Genomic DNA, 13,406 nt, shown 5'->3' with positions numbered 1-13,406 from the left:
AAGGTAAACATAGGACAAAATTTAGGCTGGCAAAAGTTTGAAGGTTTGTATCCATCATTGTCCATTACCCACAGAAATATGTCACACAAAAAAACAAAATCTGTTCTTAAACTACATAATTGCTGAATAATAATCCATCTATCCATCCATCCATCCATCCATCTTCTAACACCCTTGTCCCTCGTCGGGTCTGGAAGGTGCTGGTGCCTTTCTCCAGCTAAGGTTCCGGGCGAGAGGCAGGGTCACCCTGAACAGGTCGCCAGTCTGTCGCAGGGCAACACAGAGACAGATAGGACAGACAACCATGCACACACACTCACACCTAGGGAGAATTTAGAGAGACCAATTAAAATAATGAAAAATAAAATTCTTGCTTGGATTTCATTAGTTGCACCCTTTTTTTGAGATGTAACATGTTTTCAGCAGACTGGCTAACATAGCAGTGGAGAAAACAAGTTTGAGATTAATTGGCAGATTCTTTTATTTCAGAAAATTGGAGTCTATCTTTCTTACTTGTAATGTTCAAAACACCAGCTTTCATTCATTTAAAGATATTTTCACGCTATATTGAATTTGCCCTCTTGCAAACCTTACTGCAAGAGATACTGGTTTAGCTCCAGCATACTGGAGAATAGATAGGAAAAAAAAAACATTTTCATCTTCCATTAATTGCTCAAAATACTATTCTTCATGTAATTATTGCCCATTGTTTAAAATTGTTCAAATAAATACATGTGTCGGTATGGCTTATCATGTTACCTGCCTACATTTGGTTTTTGCTCAAAAATGTTTATGTATAAAGTTTTGTTTGTTTTATGAAATTAAAACCTCACCCGGTCTAAAGGAGACGCCTATACTCATGTGGAAATGTCTAGACACCACAATAAAATATACAATTCTTTTAAATATTCAACTTTGAAAAGAAAATGTTTACATAGCAATTTCTAATTTAAGTTCTGATTTAAGCCTAAACAGAGTTAAAATAAATTTTAAAAAAGAAAAACTTTGGCTCACTTATTAAATATAACCTGTCAACAGGGCATCGCTCTGTAACAGAGTAACCAATGTTCCAGCTGCATATGTGTGTTTTTTTTTTTTTTTGCGTGCAATGTAGATTGTTCTGATGGTGTCTGCTTTCATCTCCTTCTTACAGAATGCGGGAGCGGGGTCTTTGGATTTGTGGAGTAGGTGTATGGAGTCTTCTGCTATCCCTTTGTCTGACCTCCCTCACACATGCACACAGAAGTCACACAGGTAAATGGATCTCTACCTAATACCTGCTTGAGTGTGTCCTCATTGTAAATATTCCTGTCAGCCAGCGAGCATGCTTTTACAGGACCTTCAGTATTGGATCTTTTGCAGATTACCTCTGCGGGGTGCCTTTCCAGTCAATTTCATTTACGTGTTGTAAAGCTGGACTGAATACACTGTGTTTCCACCTGAGGGAATGTTGAGGTCAGATCCCCAGTGAAACATGGGATCGCAGGGGCCATTTGCCAGGGCGAACACTCGGTAAAAAGTTATTTAATAAGTGGAAAGGGAATACAAGTCGGCCGGCTAAACGGCCTGCCCAGCCCAGGATGCTTTTGTGCTTCTGCAGTCCAATCATGGCAGAGGTGACGCTCAAAAATACCTGGGGGTTGCAGCAAAAGGAGCGGTGAGCTTTGTTTGTTTGTGGTTTCTGATTGCGTGATGGCCTTCTTGTGCTACTGCATCACTGACCCTGGATGCGTCTCAGCAACTCTGCAGTTCGTTTCTCATTTAAAGTTTTAATATCTTTGTTCAGGGATCATTCTTGTTGTGCTGACAATCACAGACTTCATCCACTTGGCAGCACATTTTATTTGCCATCTGAATATCAATTCCAGTTTTTTTTTTCTTTTACTGTATGCTTCTGCTGTTTCTTTTTAAAACAGAGACTGTTGTCAAGTTTATACATAGTTTTTTCTATAAGATTCCAAGTAATTTAATAGTTGACAATTAAATGTATCATTTTGCATAAATGATTCCCCGTGGTGCCATTTCTTTAACACTTAAATTTATAATCTAGTGGTCAAATTGAAAATTAAAGAGTCACAAACTGATACTGTGGGAAGTGAAGTGCTCTGCTGCTTTCACATCCTGTTTTATTACATCCGAGATCTAAATATCTTATGCTTTAATAAAGTAATTGCTTTGGAGCATTTCTCCTTCATTGACACAATGTGGCTATGTTCATAGTGAGGCGACTTTCTGTGAGTCAAAACCCTGGTGAAAGAGGTCACAGCCACGAAGAATTATTGTTTCCTTGAAAGGATGGAAATCTTCAGCTGACCGTCATGGCTTGGTACTCCTGCTGAAACCAGACGTTTACATTAACTAAGTGAAAAGGTTAAAAAAAAAAAAATTCTCACAGTCCGAAATTAACTCAAAGCCTGTCTTGTTTTAGGTTACCAAAAATATTGGTTAATGCCAGAAAACTTAGTGAGAACATATTTTAGATATTTTTTTGTCACTTTATTTTAATTCTGAAGCTTGCGTACAGATTGATTACTGTCCCAAGGCGAAGGGGAAGCCTGTATGATAATGTAATTGCTTTCGAAATCTCTAATTGTTGAACTGAAACATTTGAATTAATTGGAGTTAACAATGAGGAGGCGGTGTTAGGAGGCAAACCTTTGGATGTATTTTAAGGCTACAGCTGGAACGCACTGGTTCTTGTTTGACACAAATTAAAAAAATTAAATAAATAAAAAATCTGCCAAAATATCAAGAAGGGAATTGTGGAGTTACACGACTCTGCTTCACGCTTGGGAATGATTTCCAGATGCTCGAAGGTGTCATGTTCATCTGCTCAACAATTATGTGCAAAGATGGGAATGTCCAACCATCGTACCGCTAAAATACTGAAGCAACATCTGAAGATCTCAGCCTGGATGTTAAAGCTTGGGCAAAGATTGGTTTGCCAAATGGACAATAACAATAATGTTTCTGCTAAGTGGTTGCAGAGTAACCTAACATGGCAATCACAAAGCCCTGATCTGAGAGGCTCATCTGAAAAGATGTGTGGGGGTGAGGCGACCCACACTACACTACTTCTGGCAGAAGGAACGGACCAGAACGCCAGCAAGCTGTTGTGAGACGTTTCTGGAAAGAAACCCAATCAAAAGGTTTGACTCAAGTCAGACAGTTTGAACAATAATTACCCCTGATATTGGCCTAAATTTATGTAAACTGGATTTGAGAAAAGTCACAAAAAAAAAATTAAATCTCTAAAAAAAATTTTTGCTAAGTTTTCTGGCATTTAGCAAACAGAAATAATTTAGGTATTTCTAAGTGACGTAAAAAGAAGAGACATTGCGAAAAAAAAATCTGTATGTGACTAAAATGAAATATCTATGTGGCTCAATAACAACTGCAACTTAATTTTTTATTAGAAGAGATGAGGAATTAGTCTCAGCACCTTATAGCTCCTTCACTGCTCATCTGATCGTAAACCATGCATTTTTTCTTTGCCCTCTAATCAACCCTTCGCTTGCCCAGTTCTGAGTCAGTTTCAGAAGAAAAGACTTTACCAAATAAACTGAAAACATTTTTTTTTTCTGTAGTGCTGTCAGCATGTTTTATGTTTCGAACTCTACTTGTCCAGTTGGTCCATTAGTAGCTTCCTGTCATAGGATATTACCAGTCAGACTCTTTTTCTTCAGTTCTTTAAAAATAATCCATTTCAGGGAGACATGCATGAGTCATTTGATGTTCTGTGAGGAAATTGAGAAGTTCTGAGTGTTATCACTGCTTAGTAACATGAATCTTTATGAGTTTATACGTCTGTATAGTGAATTTGTGTCCTTGCTGGAATCCGATAACCATCTCTCTGTGTTTGCGTGCGTGTGTGTGTTTGGTGTCTGTTTGTGAGTGAGATTGACTCTCCTGCTCTCTGGCTGTCAGGCATTATCATGTGCTCTCAAAGAGAGTTTCTTGACAAGGCAAGGGCAAATATTTTCATAAAAGGAAGGATTTTGAAAAGACATGGAAAGAGAGAGAGGCTTTCACATAGTGGGGTGCTTCACCGAGCTTTTTCATTGACATGCTGATGTCCACAAAAAGAAGTAAAAGCACTGAAAACAGAAGGTGTGAAATATAGGAAAGTGAAAGGACAGACAAAAAGAAATTGGTTTCATAATTCTGAAATACGGTTGCTACTTGAAGCATTTGTGTAGCAGCATGTGTTTGGTGCAGAGGCACTGTTAGGATCGAGAGAAAATGGGGAGCCAAGTCTGGCACAGCAATCTTTTCATTTTCATCGAAAGCTGAATCACGTTTTAGATTAAAATTTTAATCTTGCTTCTCAAAGATAGTTACTTGACTTTGCTACTAATTTATTGTAGGTAAGGCCCTAAATTGTCCCGGCTATAAAGAGGGATATTCTACAGAACAATTTTGGTCTTTAATGACACATTTGTAGTGTTGCTTTGACTCATGCCATGCATATTTGAGGATTCCTTGAATCTTCTGTGACAACTATTCAGGGGAGTCTCAACATCTGCCAGTGCAGTACACCACCTAGATCCCTCAAGCTCCTCCTTGGAGATGCAGTCTCCAGCTCCACCAGACAAGCAGCAATCGCAATTGGCGAACATCTTATGGAACTTTGCATCTGCTTGACATACAAACTACAACAATCCTAAGAAAAATAGTAAAAATTGTCAGTGGAGAAGCATTGGTGTGATGACAGAGTGTCAGACACAGTATGAGGTTTTTAAAGAGACAGGTGCTGATTTTAAGGTGTGAGATATGGCTGTGATGCAAAGTCACATTTCTTTTGAATCATGTTTCATAAAGGTAGTATTTTCATAACAACTGAAGGTGACACAGTTACTTGATTTGTACCTGGAAAATACTTAGACATATATTGCATAAATAACTTATCCATCTGTGCTTCTACTTTTTGTGTATTTTTCTTTTAAAAAGTTGTATAACCAACTGATGTTTTAGCATTTCTTTTCAATAGTGTTGTTTAGGGCTACTAAAAAAAAAGTTGGAGCTTCAGCCTGATTGCCTGACAAGGTGTACAGCCGTGTGTTTGTGCTTCCGTTAATGGTTGATTGATTATAGAGTAATTGGTAATCAGGGAATAACAACACCATGCAGGTGCATGTTGTTTAGGTGCAGAAAAACAAACAAGTAATCAAATAATTGTGGAACACACAGGTGAGTCACATCAAGGTCAGTGCCTTCGCTCATTCACACTGACACAAATACATGAACACATGTCCCAAATAAAACTGAGTGACTGTATTGACATTTTAAATATTGTGCAACTACTTTAGCTAAAAATTTGATTGAGGATGTTATTGGTAGTTACTTGACCAATCATATCTTATGGGTAGATTTGCAAGCTTGTAAGAAGCAGACTTTGTGCTTGAAAAATAGCCAAATAAAAATTACAAGGAATAAAATTGATAAAAGGTTGTAGAAGACATTTTTGTTGCAGAGAAAATAGAGTATTGGTGATTTTTTAAATAGAATTACCTCTAACCTCATTGTAAATAGACTCATTTTAAATATACAGAAGCATAAAAACTCTGAAGACAAATGTGCATCTCTTGTTTTAATAGAAACTCATCTGGACCTGTAGGCAAACCAGGAAATATCCACTTAACTTTAGATTGAGTTAAGAATTTTTCCTACCACATTTTTATTATGTCTTTCACTGAGGCAAAACTGAGATTTTCTGTGACCTATTACCACCTTCATCCATATGCAAACAGAGTTTGGGAGAAAATTGGGAGGCCTTTTTTTAAATAAAAGCAGCAAAGTGGATTTTTTTTTAAAATCTCCTTTTGTTCATGTGTGGATTGCCTATCTGCATATTTTTAAAAGCAGTCAGTAGAGATCCACCTCAAGTATCACTTTACGATTTACACAGCAAAACAATAGTGAAACATGTTCTGATAAATCACATTTTGGCATAGTGATTCATCTGTGGTGTGCAGAACAAATCTACCTCCTAATCGGGTCATAGGGTTCAACTTTTTACCTGACTGGTTCAAATCATGTACAACAAACTCTCCATATGGTTCGGTGTGTGTTTTTCTTTAGCAAAAACACTTTTTATGCGAAAAACTTTTTCTGTTTTTGCAAGGATTTTCTAATGCTCCCACCAAGTGTTTTTTTTTTTACACAACACTTGATTATTTTTTTGACTAAATAAAAAACTTTTTTGTAGGTCATCAATTAATATTGAACTGGCTGATATTTCTTTCTAGTAAACAGCAGGAATGCATTTTTAATACACTGGCAGATTTCAACTGGATTCTTGGATTCTTGGCTTTAAATGCCAATCCTCTTTTCATTTTTCTCATAACCACATTTGTGAATGAATTTGATTTGATTTCCTTGTATGTGTTGATGACTGGGATAAATGTACATTTTATGCCAAAAGGATATATTAAAAATATAGCTACAGAAAAAAAATTGACATGTTACAACACTTGCTTTACCTTCTCTACCCTCCCCTCAATTAACTGGTCCAGCTCCTCTTAGACCAGTCAAGCAACATAGTCCCTGCTGTGAGTCTTCCTCTGGATCTTCTCTTGGTGGATCGAGGGGAGGTGTCCAGAAGACCCCCTTACCCGATGAAAATAAAATAAAAAGGAAAAGTCTGTCAAACATTTGGAGTGGTGGTGTGTGAGATATATTTGCAAATTCGAATTGTGTACCTATATAGGGACCAATTACCTTCAAGTTTGTTCCTGTTAGAAGTCAAAGATTAGAAACTAATGATAATTGTGTTCCTTAATTAAAATGTCTACCTTCCATATCTTTGTCATTTATCAAGAGTTCATGGGAACACTATACTCTTCAGGCTACTATCTATGGTGTCATTATATTCTCCAAGATACTTACCAACAATAAACTCATTTGTAAACGAAGAACAAAACAGACTTTATGCACCTAGATATGTATTTAAACGTGTTTGACCTCTTATTTTTCCTTGTGTCATTGTGGTTGTGGTTCATTATTTAACTATTTCACATGCCAGCATTTATGGTTGAAATTGTGGAATGAATATCAAATAAGTAAGCATAATTTCAGCAGATTCATCCTCAATGCTTTCTATGGTGAGACAGTAACCAATATCATCAGAACAAAGATGGAAATAAACAAACAGTTGCCGTGGTTAAGTGTGAAAACATGCATGTGTATAGGTTTTGTTCCTTTTTCATCCTCCAGACATTTAGTCTTCAAGTCTGAATTTAGAAAAAACATAGTTTTTTTTTGGGGGGGGGGTTATGTTGCAGCTTCATCTGTTCGTTTTAAACTGAACATCCCTTGTAATGTATTTAAAACTCTAAAAAAGCCTTAGGAGTACTAAAGATTTTCTTCAATGAAGACCTTTTTTTTTTAAGGCGAAGGCTTAGGCTTGGTTAAATGCCTTAGTGGCTTTGCCAATAGTCTTGGCAAAACAGCTTGGCTTGGACTTTGAAGCAAAGCAGAACAGCGATTACGCTGATCACTTCACCACACACTGTCGAGTCATTGATTCTCAGTCTATGGCCTGCCGACACCATACATCGCCTCTGATTAGAGTCCAGTGAGAACTTGACTTGCTCTGAAAGGGATTGTGACTGCCAAGAAGGTGAAAAAGAGATATAAGAACAAAGGCATATGGGGGCTACGGGTGCTACACCACCCTTACACAAGCTCAGACGGAAATTTAGACCGAAGTGCATACGAATGCACATGCAAAAACACACAAAACATTCAACCCACCAACCCTCATGCACACACATACACATATGTCTACATTCATGCATGGCCAATGAGGTTCTGTACAAATGTGATCTGTGGAGACAAGCTGTCTGCCCTCTTTAGTGGCTGTTCCACAGCAACGCTGCACTCAGTGCCTGGTCAACAACATGGCTCCATATGGCTATTGAAAAATTCAAGTTGCAAAAATCATCAATGTGAAATGTTTCATGCTGACAAACCTATAAACAATTCCTTGCAGAGTCACTTCAATGGTCAATGGAGAACATGTGCAGTTGTGTAAGTGAGAAAAATAGTCAAAAGACATTGAATTGCATCAAGTATTTAGTGTTTAGTATAAAAAAATATTGCAAATGAAATTTGTGGCTAAAACTGAACTGTTTTTGTTTTCATGTCTGATATTTTAATGAACAAACAGCCTTGTTATGTGTGTGTTTGTAAAACAAACATTTTAACTATTCACACTACAAAACACATTGTGTGAATTTAAATAAACACAGAACCACCATTGCTGCCAGAGATTAGAGACTCTGGACATTGTGAACCTAGTGTGGTTGGCACACCTTCTCAATGAGACGTGGAGGATGGGGACATCAAGAGGGCTACGAAGGATATTTTTACTTTTAGGGGATCACAATTTTCATCCTCGCCCTAGGACAGGGCGTCCTCAAAGGCCAGTGTCCTGCAGCTCTTAGATGTCTCGCTGGTCCAACACACTTGAATCCAATAGCTGGATAATGTCCTAAGTGCAGTCAAGCTCTCAAGAGTCTTGTCAATGACCTCATTATTTGACTCAGATGTTTTGAAGTAGAGATACAGGCAAAAGTTGCAGGAGGCCAGCCAGTGCGGTTTTCTTGTGTTCTTTAGGCAGGGAGCTTTAGTGTATGCCAAAATTGTTAATAGTCAAATAGCAGGCCGTGCTTTTCAGCTGGAAAAAAAAACGGTGGCCCACTCTCTGCCAGTATTCATTATCTACCTTGGATAAGGAGCTTAAGTATCGAGGTGCCTTGGTTATGAGTGAGAAGAGAAGGAGACTTTTAGACAAACTCTGGCCTCTTTAGCACTAGTTGCGAATTCATTCAGTCGCTCTGAGTCAGCAAAGCTTTTGATTACCATGTGTAAATGGACTGAATTTGTGTGGCATGTTTCCAGTGATACTAATGTGTCAAAGTGTTGCACCAAAAAAACACAATTCACCCAATTGCACTCACAAACATGCACGTATTTATATACTGAAAGACAAATTTGTAGACAGCTTAGTGTTAAGAGTCTTGCCCAGGGGCACATCGGTGTGTTGAAGGAGGAAGCCGGAATCAAACCCCAAAACTTTCGGATTTTAAGATGACTCATCTTCCCACTGAGTCACAGTTGCCCCCACTTATCACATGATTGTGACATATATGCTTTATAAAAGAAAGAGGTCCTCTTACAAAATGGTTGAAATAAACTTTTTCGATAGAGTAAATAAGCTCATCCGTAGAGACAAAGTGAGAGCTCTATGGGGGATTGTAAAAAGGAGTCACAGCTTCATTGCATCCAAAGAAATCTGCCACCACTCTTTACTGAAATTGTCCCACGTCAACAGCACAGTTTGGAGCTTTTCATTCTCTGAGCTGCTGCCAAATTCAAATACAGTATAATGTTTTAACTTTCTCGCATGTGGGATTCACACCGGTCTATATTTGATTTAAAAAATAAATAAGGTTTTTCAATTTTTATTGCCATTACAGTCACATCATGTTTAATTACTATGTTAAAACTCAATGCATGTGTGTCTCATCTGTAGTGCACAAGACTTTAAAGTTATGTACTTAGAAAACAAGACAAAAGCTGACCTGTTGACCGCTGGAGATGCCCACCAATCCGGATGGATGAATTTCTGTGTGAAGCTTGCACATCCTGCTCATGTCTACATGGATCTTGTTTGCATACTCTGGATTACTCAGTTATTGATTTTAAGGCCTTTACACATTGTCATACTGGTTTCTAGCCAACACTGACTTTGCAAATCCTTTTTTATTACTCAACTGAGACACGTTATTTACGATCTGTCCATTTCTTAATCCTAATTATGTGTGTTAGATCGCCTCAAGCTTTCACTCTCTTGGGCTCACAATCCGTCTTTTTTCTTGTTTACAAGTTTTAATGTAACAGAATTTGCATATTTTCAACTTCGCCAATCAGCGTGTCCTTGGTGCACATGTAGTGTTAAGCCTTGTAGTTATTAATGTGCTAGGAATGCATCTCATAACGGACTCTTTGACCTTCTGTTGTTAAACACAATCATCTTCTGTGCTCATTTCTTCTCAGACACAATTCCATCACAAATTAAAAAAAAAAAAACAGATGAAAAATAGCAAGAAGTTGTTTTTTCTTTTCTTTTTTTCTTTTTTGCTGAAATATTGAACAGGAAGTTGACAAAGCTGCAAAAACATTTTATATCCAGAGCAGGCAGGGAGTGTATTTACATCAGTTTTTTTTGTTGTTTTTTTTTGTAAGTGAGCAAAGAAAAATGTATGTCTGTCAGAGTAGAGGGGTGAAGCCAGACAAACAGACACTAAGATGCACTCTGCTTGCAGGAGTATGATTCATGGCCTCTGCCTGAAAATCCACAGTAAAAACATAAACAAATGCGGAATGTGCTGGTGTAACATACTAAGGATGAGTTGGAAGCTTTATATATAACATATGCATTCTCTGCTTACTTTACATAGTTACAAATGCTTGCCTCTCAAATACCCAAACAAGTTAAGATAAAAATGGACTTGGCTTGCAAATATACTGCCTTAATAAAAGTCCATCTTGAAAACCACAGGGCTGTACAATGTTGCAAATGTTGAATTTGTGATGAAAACGAGTGTCCGTGTGCAAAGTCATCAGATGTCACAAACATCTGATGACTTTGCTACGGTCTGCAGTAATTGTGTCTGTCTTAGGGCTAATTTTATGTGCTGGTGTACTTTGTACACTTTATTTACTAGTATATCTTTTAGAATAATTCAGAGTCTACTCAGTTCTTACTATTTATCACAGGAGAATGATTTAAATGAAGGACTAACTAATAAAAAAATATATTATTGTTCTTAATGGGCTTTTCATACATATTAAAAACCCAGTTTGATACCCGATTAGGTACAGGCACATTTAATACCTAATCAGTCCAAGCAGATAGAAAACCAAAATATATTAGGTGTATCTTGAAGAAAAAGACATGCCTCTATGATGGCCATAGAGCTTATGTTTTACAGAAAGCTCACTTTTGCATCACTACCTACTTTTTAAAAATCTACCAGTCATCTATTTTAAGAACCCAAGCCTGAATCACAACTAAATGAACTATGCTGTAGCTTCATTTAAAGACATGTTAAATTAGTATTTCTAAAAAATGCCCCGCTGTTACCCATCAGTAATCAATCAAGTTGCATTAGATCCCTGATCTAAAGCTGCATTCATCAAGGGCCAGAGTTCTGCAACTTTCATCCGGCTCTCTGGTTCAGCACACCTGGCTCCAATATTAGCTCATTAACAGAACTCTGGAGAGCTTGACTTCAAGCCAGTGAGGCACTTTCACCGGGTAATTCAACCGTGTCGGAAAAGGGACACACCTAAAAGTTGCAGGGCTCTGGCCTCAGAGGAATGGAGTTTGAGATTGCTGTACGACGTAAACCTTTTAGGTTTTTGGTGTGTGGTGTTAAAAAAAAAAAAGTCTTACTGAGAGTTAACACAGTAATCATTTGCAGCACCCTGTGTCTGAAGTACTAGTCACTAGCTAATTGGTGTAAATAAAAAGCATCCTTTTAGTGTGCAGGGAGATTACCTCATTGGGGCCTTCTGATTGGATTTATCAGTGAGAATCATTACCATTTAGCTTGCAAGCCAATTCTGCATAGATGCAGTCTTGTAAACTGGTAGTTCCTTCAGCAAAAGGAAAGAATTTAGATCCATTGGAATGGACATGTATGTTAGCTGTATATTACTGGACTCACTATGAAATGGTGGTTTCAAGGACCCCATTAAATGCAGGAAGAAAGCATACTGGATGCAAATAAACACTTGTATTAAGATATATTGAAAGATATGAATGAATAACAACAACTCTTGGAAAATAATTTAAAGGGATAAACTTACATGAAAAAAAACAACAAAAAAAAACACCAACCAAAAACCAAATATATGACCTCATTTAATTGCCAAACCAAATACAAAATGTCACATTATATCAGTTGATGACATATAGCTCCAGAATGATGTCCCCACTTTGATCTCTGTAGGAAAAATGATTGCTGTCCAGTGAAAATTCTGCTGATGTAGCCTGTATGCTACATGGTTTGACATGTTGTATTTTCACAGATGGTATTCTGCATACCTTGTTTATGGTTATGTGATTTCCAGTGCCTTTTTTATATTCTTGAACAGCTCTTCCTGATCTTCTCAAGTGTCTCATAACAATAAGGCGTCTTTGTGTAAACTCGAGAATGGTTATACGTTGCAATCAAATTGGATCAATAGTTTATGAATTACTCAGACTAAGCCATTTTATCCCAACTATTATACCAAGGGATTTTTAAAAATGCCTTTCCTTTCCTTTTAATTTTCTGCTTTAACATTTGTACTAAAGAATATTCCTTTTATTTATCAGATGGTCATTTAAGTTTTTAAGACTTCCTTCTCTTTCCTGTGTTGTTCTCTTTACCTCTTCATTACCCACTGTTTCATATTCTCCCTTTCCTCCTCTTTCTAACTTTTGGTTTATTTCACAGCTATTAAACCAGGAAATTTCAATCAGGTAGCACAGCGTGAATTTCTGCAGGGGCAGGAGAAAAAGACTCAACTTTTATTTAATGCAGCTGTTCTTTCCTCTCCCCTCTCCACCTCTATCTCGTCTTTCTTTTCTTCAGCAGCTGAACTCAACCTTGGCTCTTTATAGTTTATGATTCAATTTCCAATTTGTTCTCTGGAGGTATTTGCCTGGTGGGTGGCACGGCGCTCTTGTTCTTATGTGTTTGTACAATGCTAGTCTTTGGTATTCTTTGGAACACCAAAGAATACCGATACATACATTTGAATTTTTGAACTCTGCAACTGAAGTGTTCTTGGATTTGTTTCATAAGAAAGTTACATTGAGATCGGGATCCCCCTTTCAGTAGACATGCATTGCAGTATGATTTATGTATTTGTTTTACAGTGCAGTGTAAATAAATGTCATTACAGTCAAGAATGACTGGAAGGCCTTATTTTAGCCACAAAACCTTGACACATCCAAAACAGAAAGCTTGTGTTTTAGTTTGGAAAAAACTGCTACACTGCATGGTGTAACTTCCCCTGATTGTTATAGATGCACTTATTTTTTACCAATAATAAGTGTCAATAACAATTGGTGAAGACAATCAATTAATTAATCAGGGTACTAACATGCTTTCAAGACATAAAAGTGTTTGTGACTTTTCTAGTTTTAGTCTCCGGCAAGACAGAGATTTCTGTCTTTTCACAAATCATCTGAAGAACAAATTATTTTCTCAGTCACCTTCTCCAGACGGCATTAACTTGGCCTTCAGTGGTAACATAAAAAACGCTGGTGTTACCTTTGATCTGGATATTTCCTTTAAAGATGCAGTATTGTGGAAAATCCACTTTTTTTAGCTTTACATCACATT

General features: G+C 37.3%; 1 protein-coding gene across 1 annotated transcript in view; it reads left to right on the top strand.

The window, feature by feature from the left end:
* Positions 1 to 13,406, top strand: part of LOC129372573 (chemokine-like protein TAFA-2) — an 82,948-nt gene that overhangs the window by 39,540 nt on the left and 30,002 nt on the right. Inside the window, exon 2 of the mRNA XM_055049986.1 lies at positions 1,154 to 1,254. Coding sequence (XP_054905961.1) covers positions 1,155 to 1,254 — 100 coding nt within the window. The 5' untranslated portion in view covers position 1,154. The remainder of the gene's footprint in view (positions 1 to 1,153; positions 1,255 to 13,406) is intronic.

The sequence above is a fragment of the Poeciliopsis prolifica genome, unplaced genomic scaffold, assembly GCF_027474105.1.
Source record: "Poeciliopsis prolifica strain line A6 unplaced genomic scaffold, Auburn_PproV2 SCAFFOLD029, whole genome shotgun sequence".
Classification (NCBI taxonomy): Eukaryota; Metazoa; Chordata; class Actinopteri; order Cyprinodontiformes; family Poeciliidae; genus Poeciliopsis; species Poeciliopsis prolifica.
This window is presented reverse-complemented; position numbering and strand designations above follow the sequence as displayed.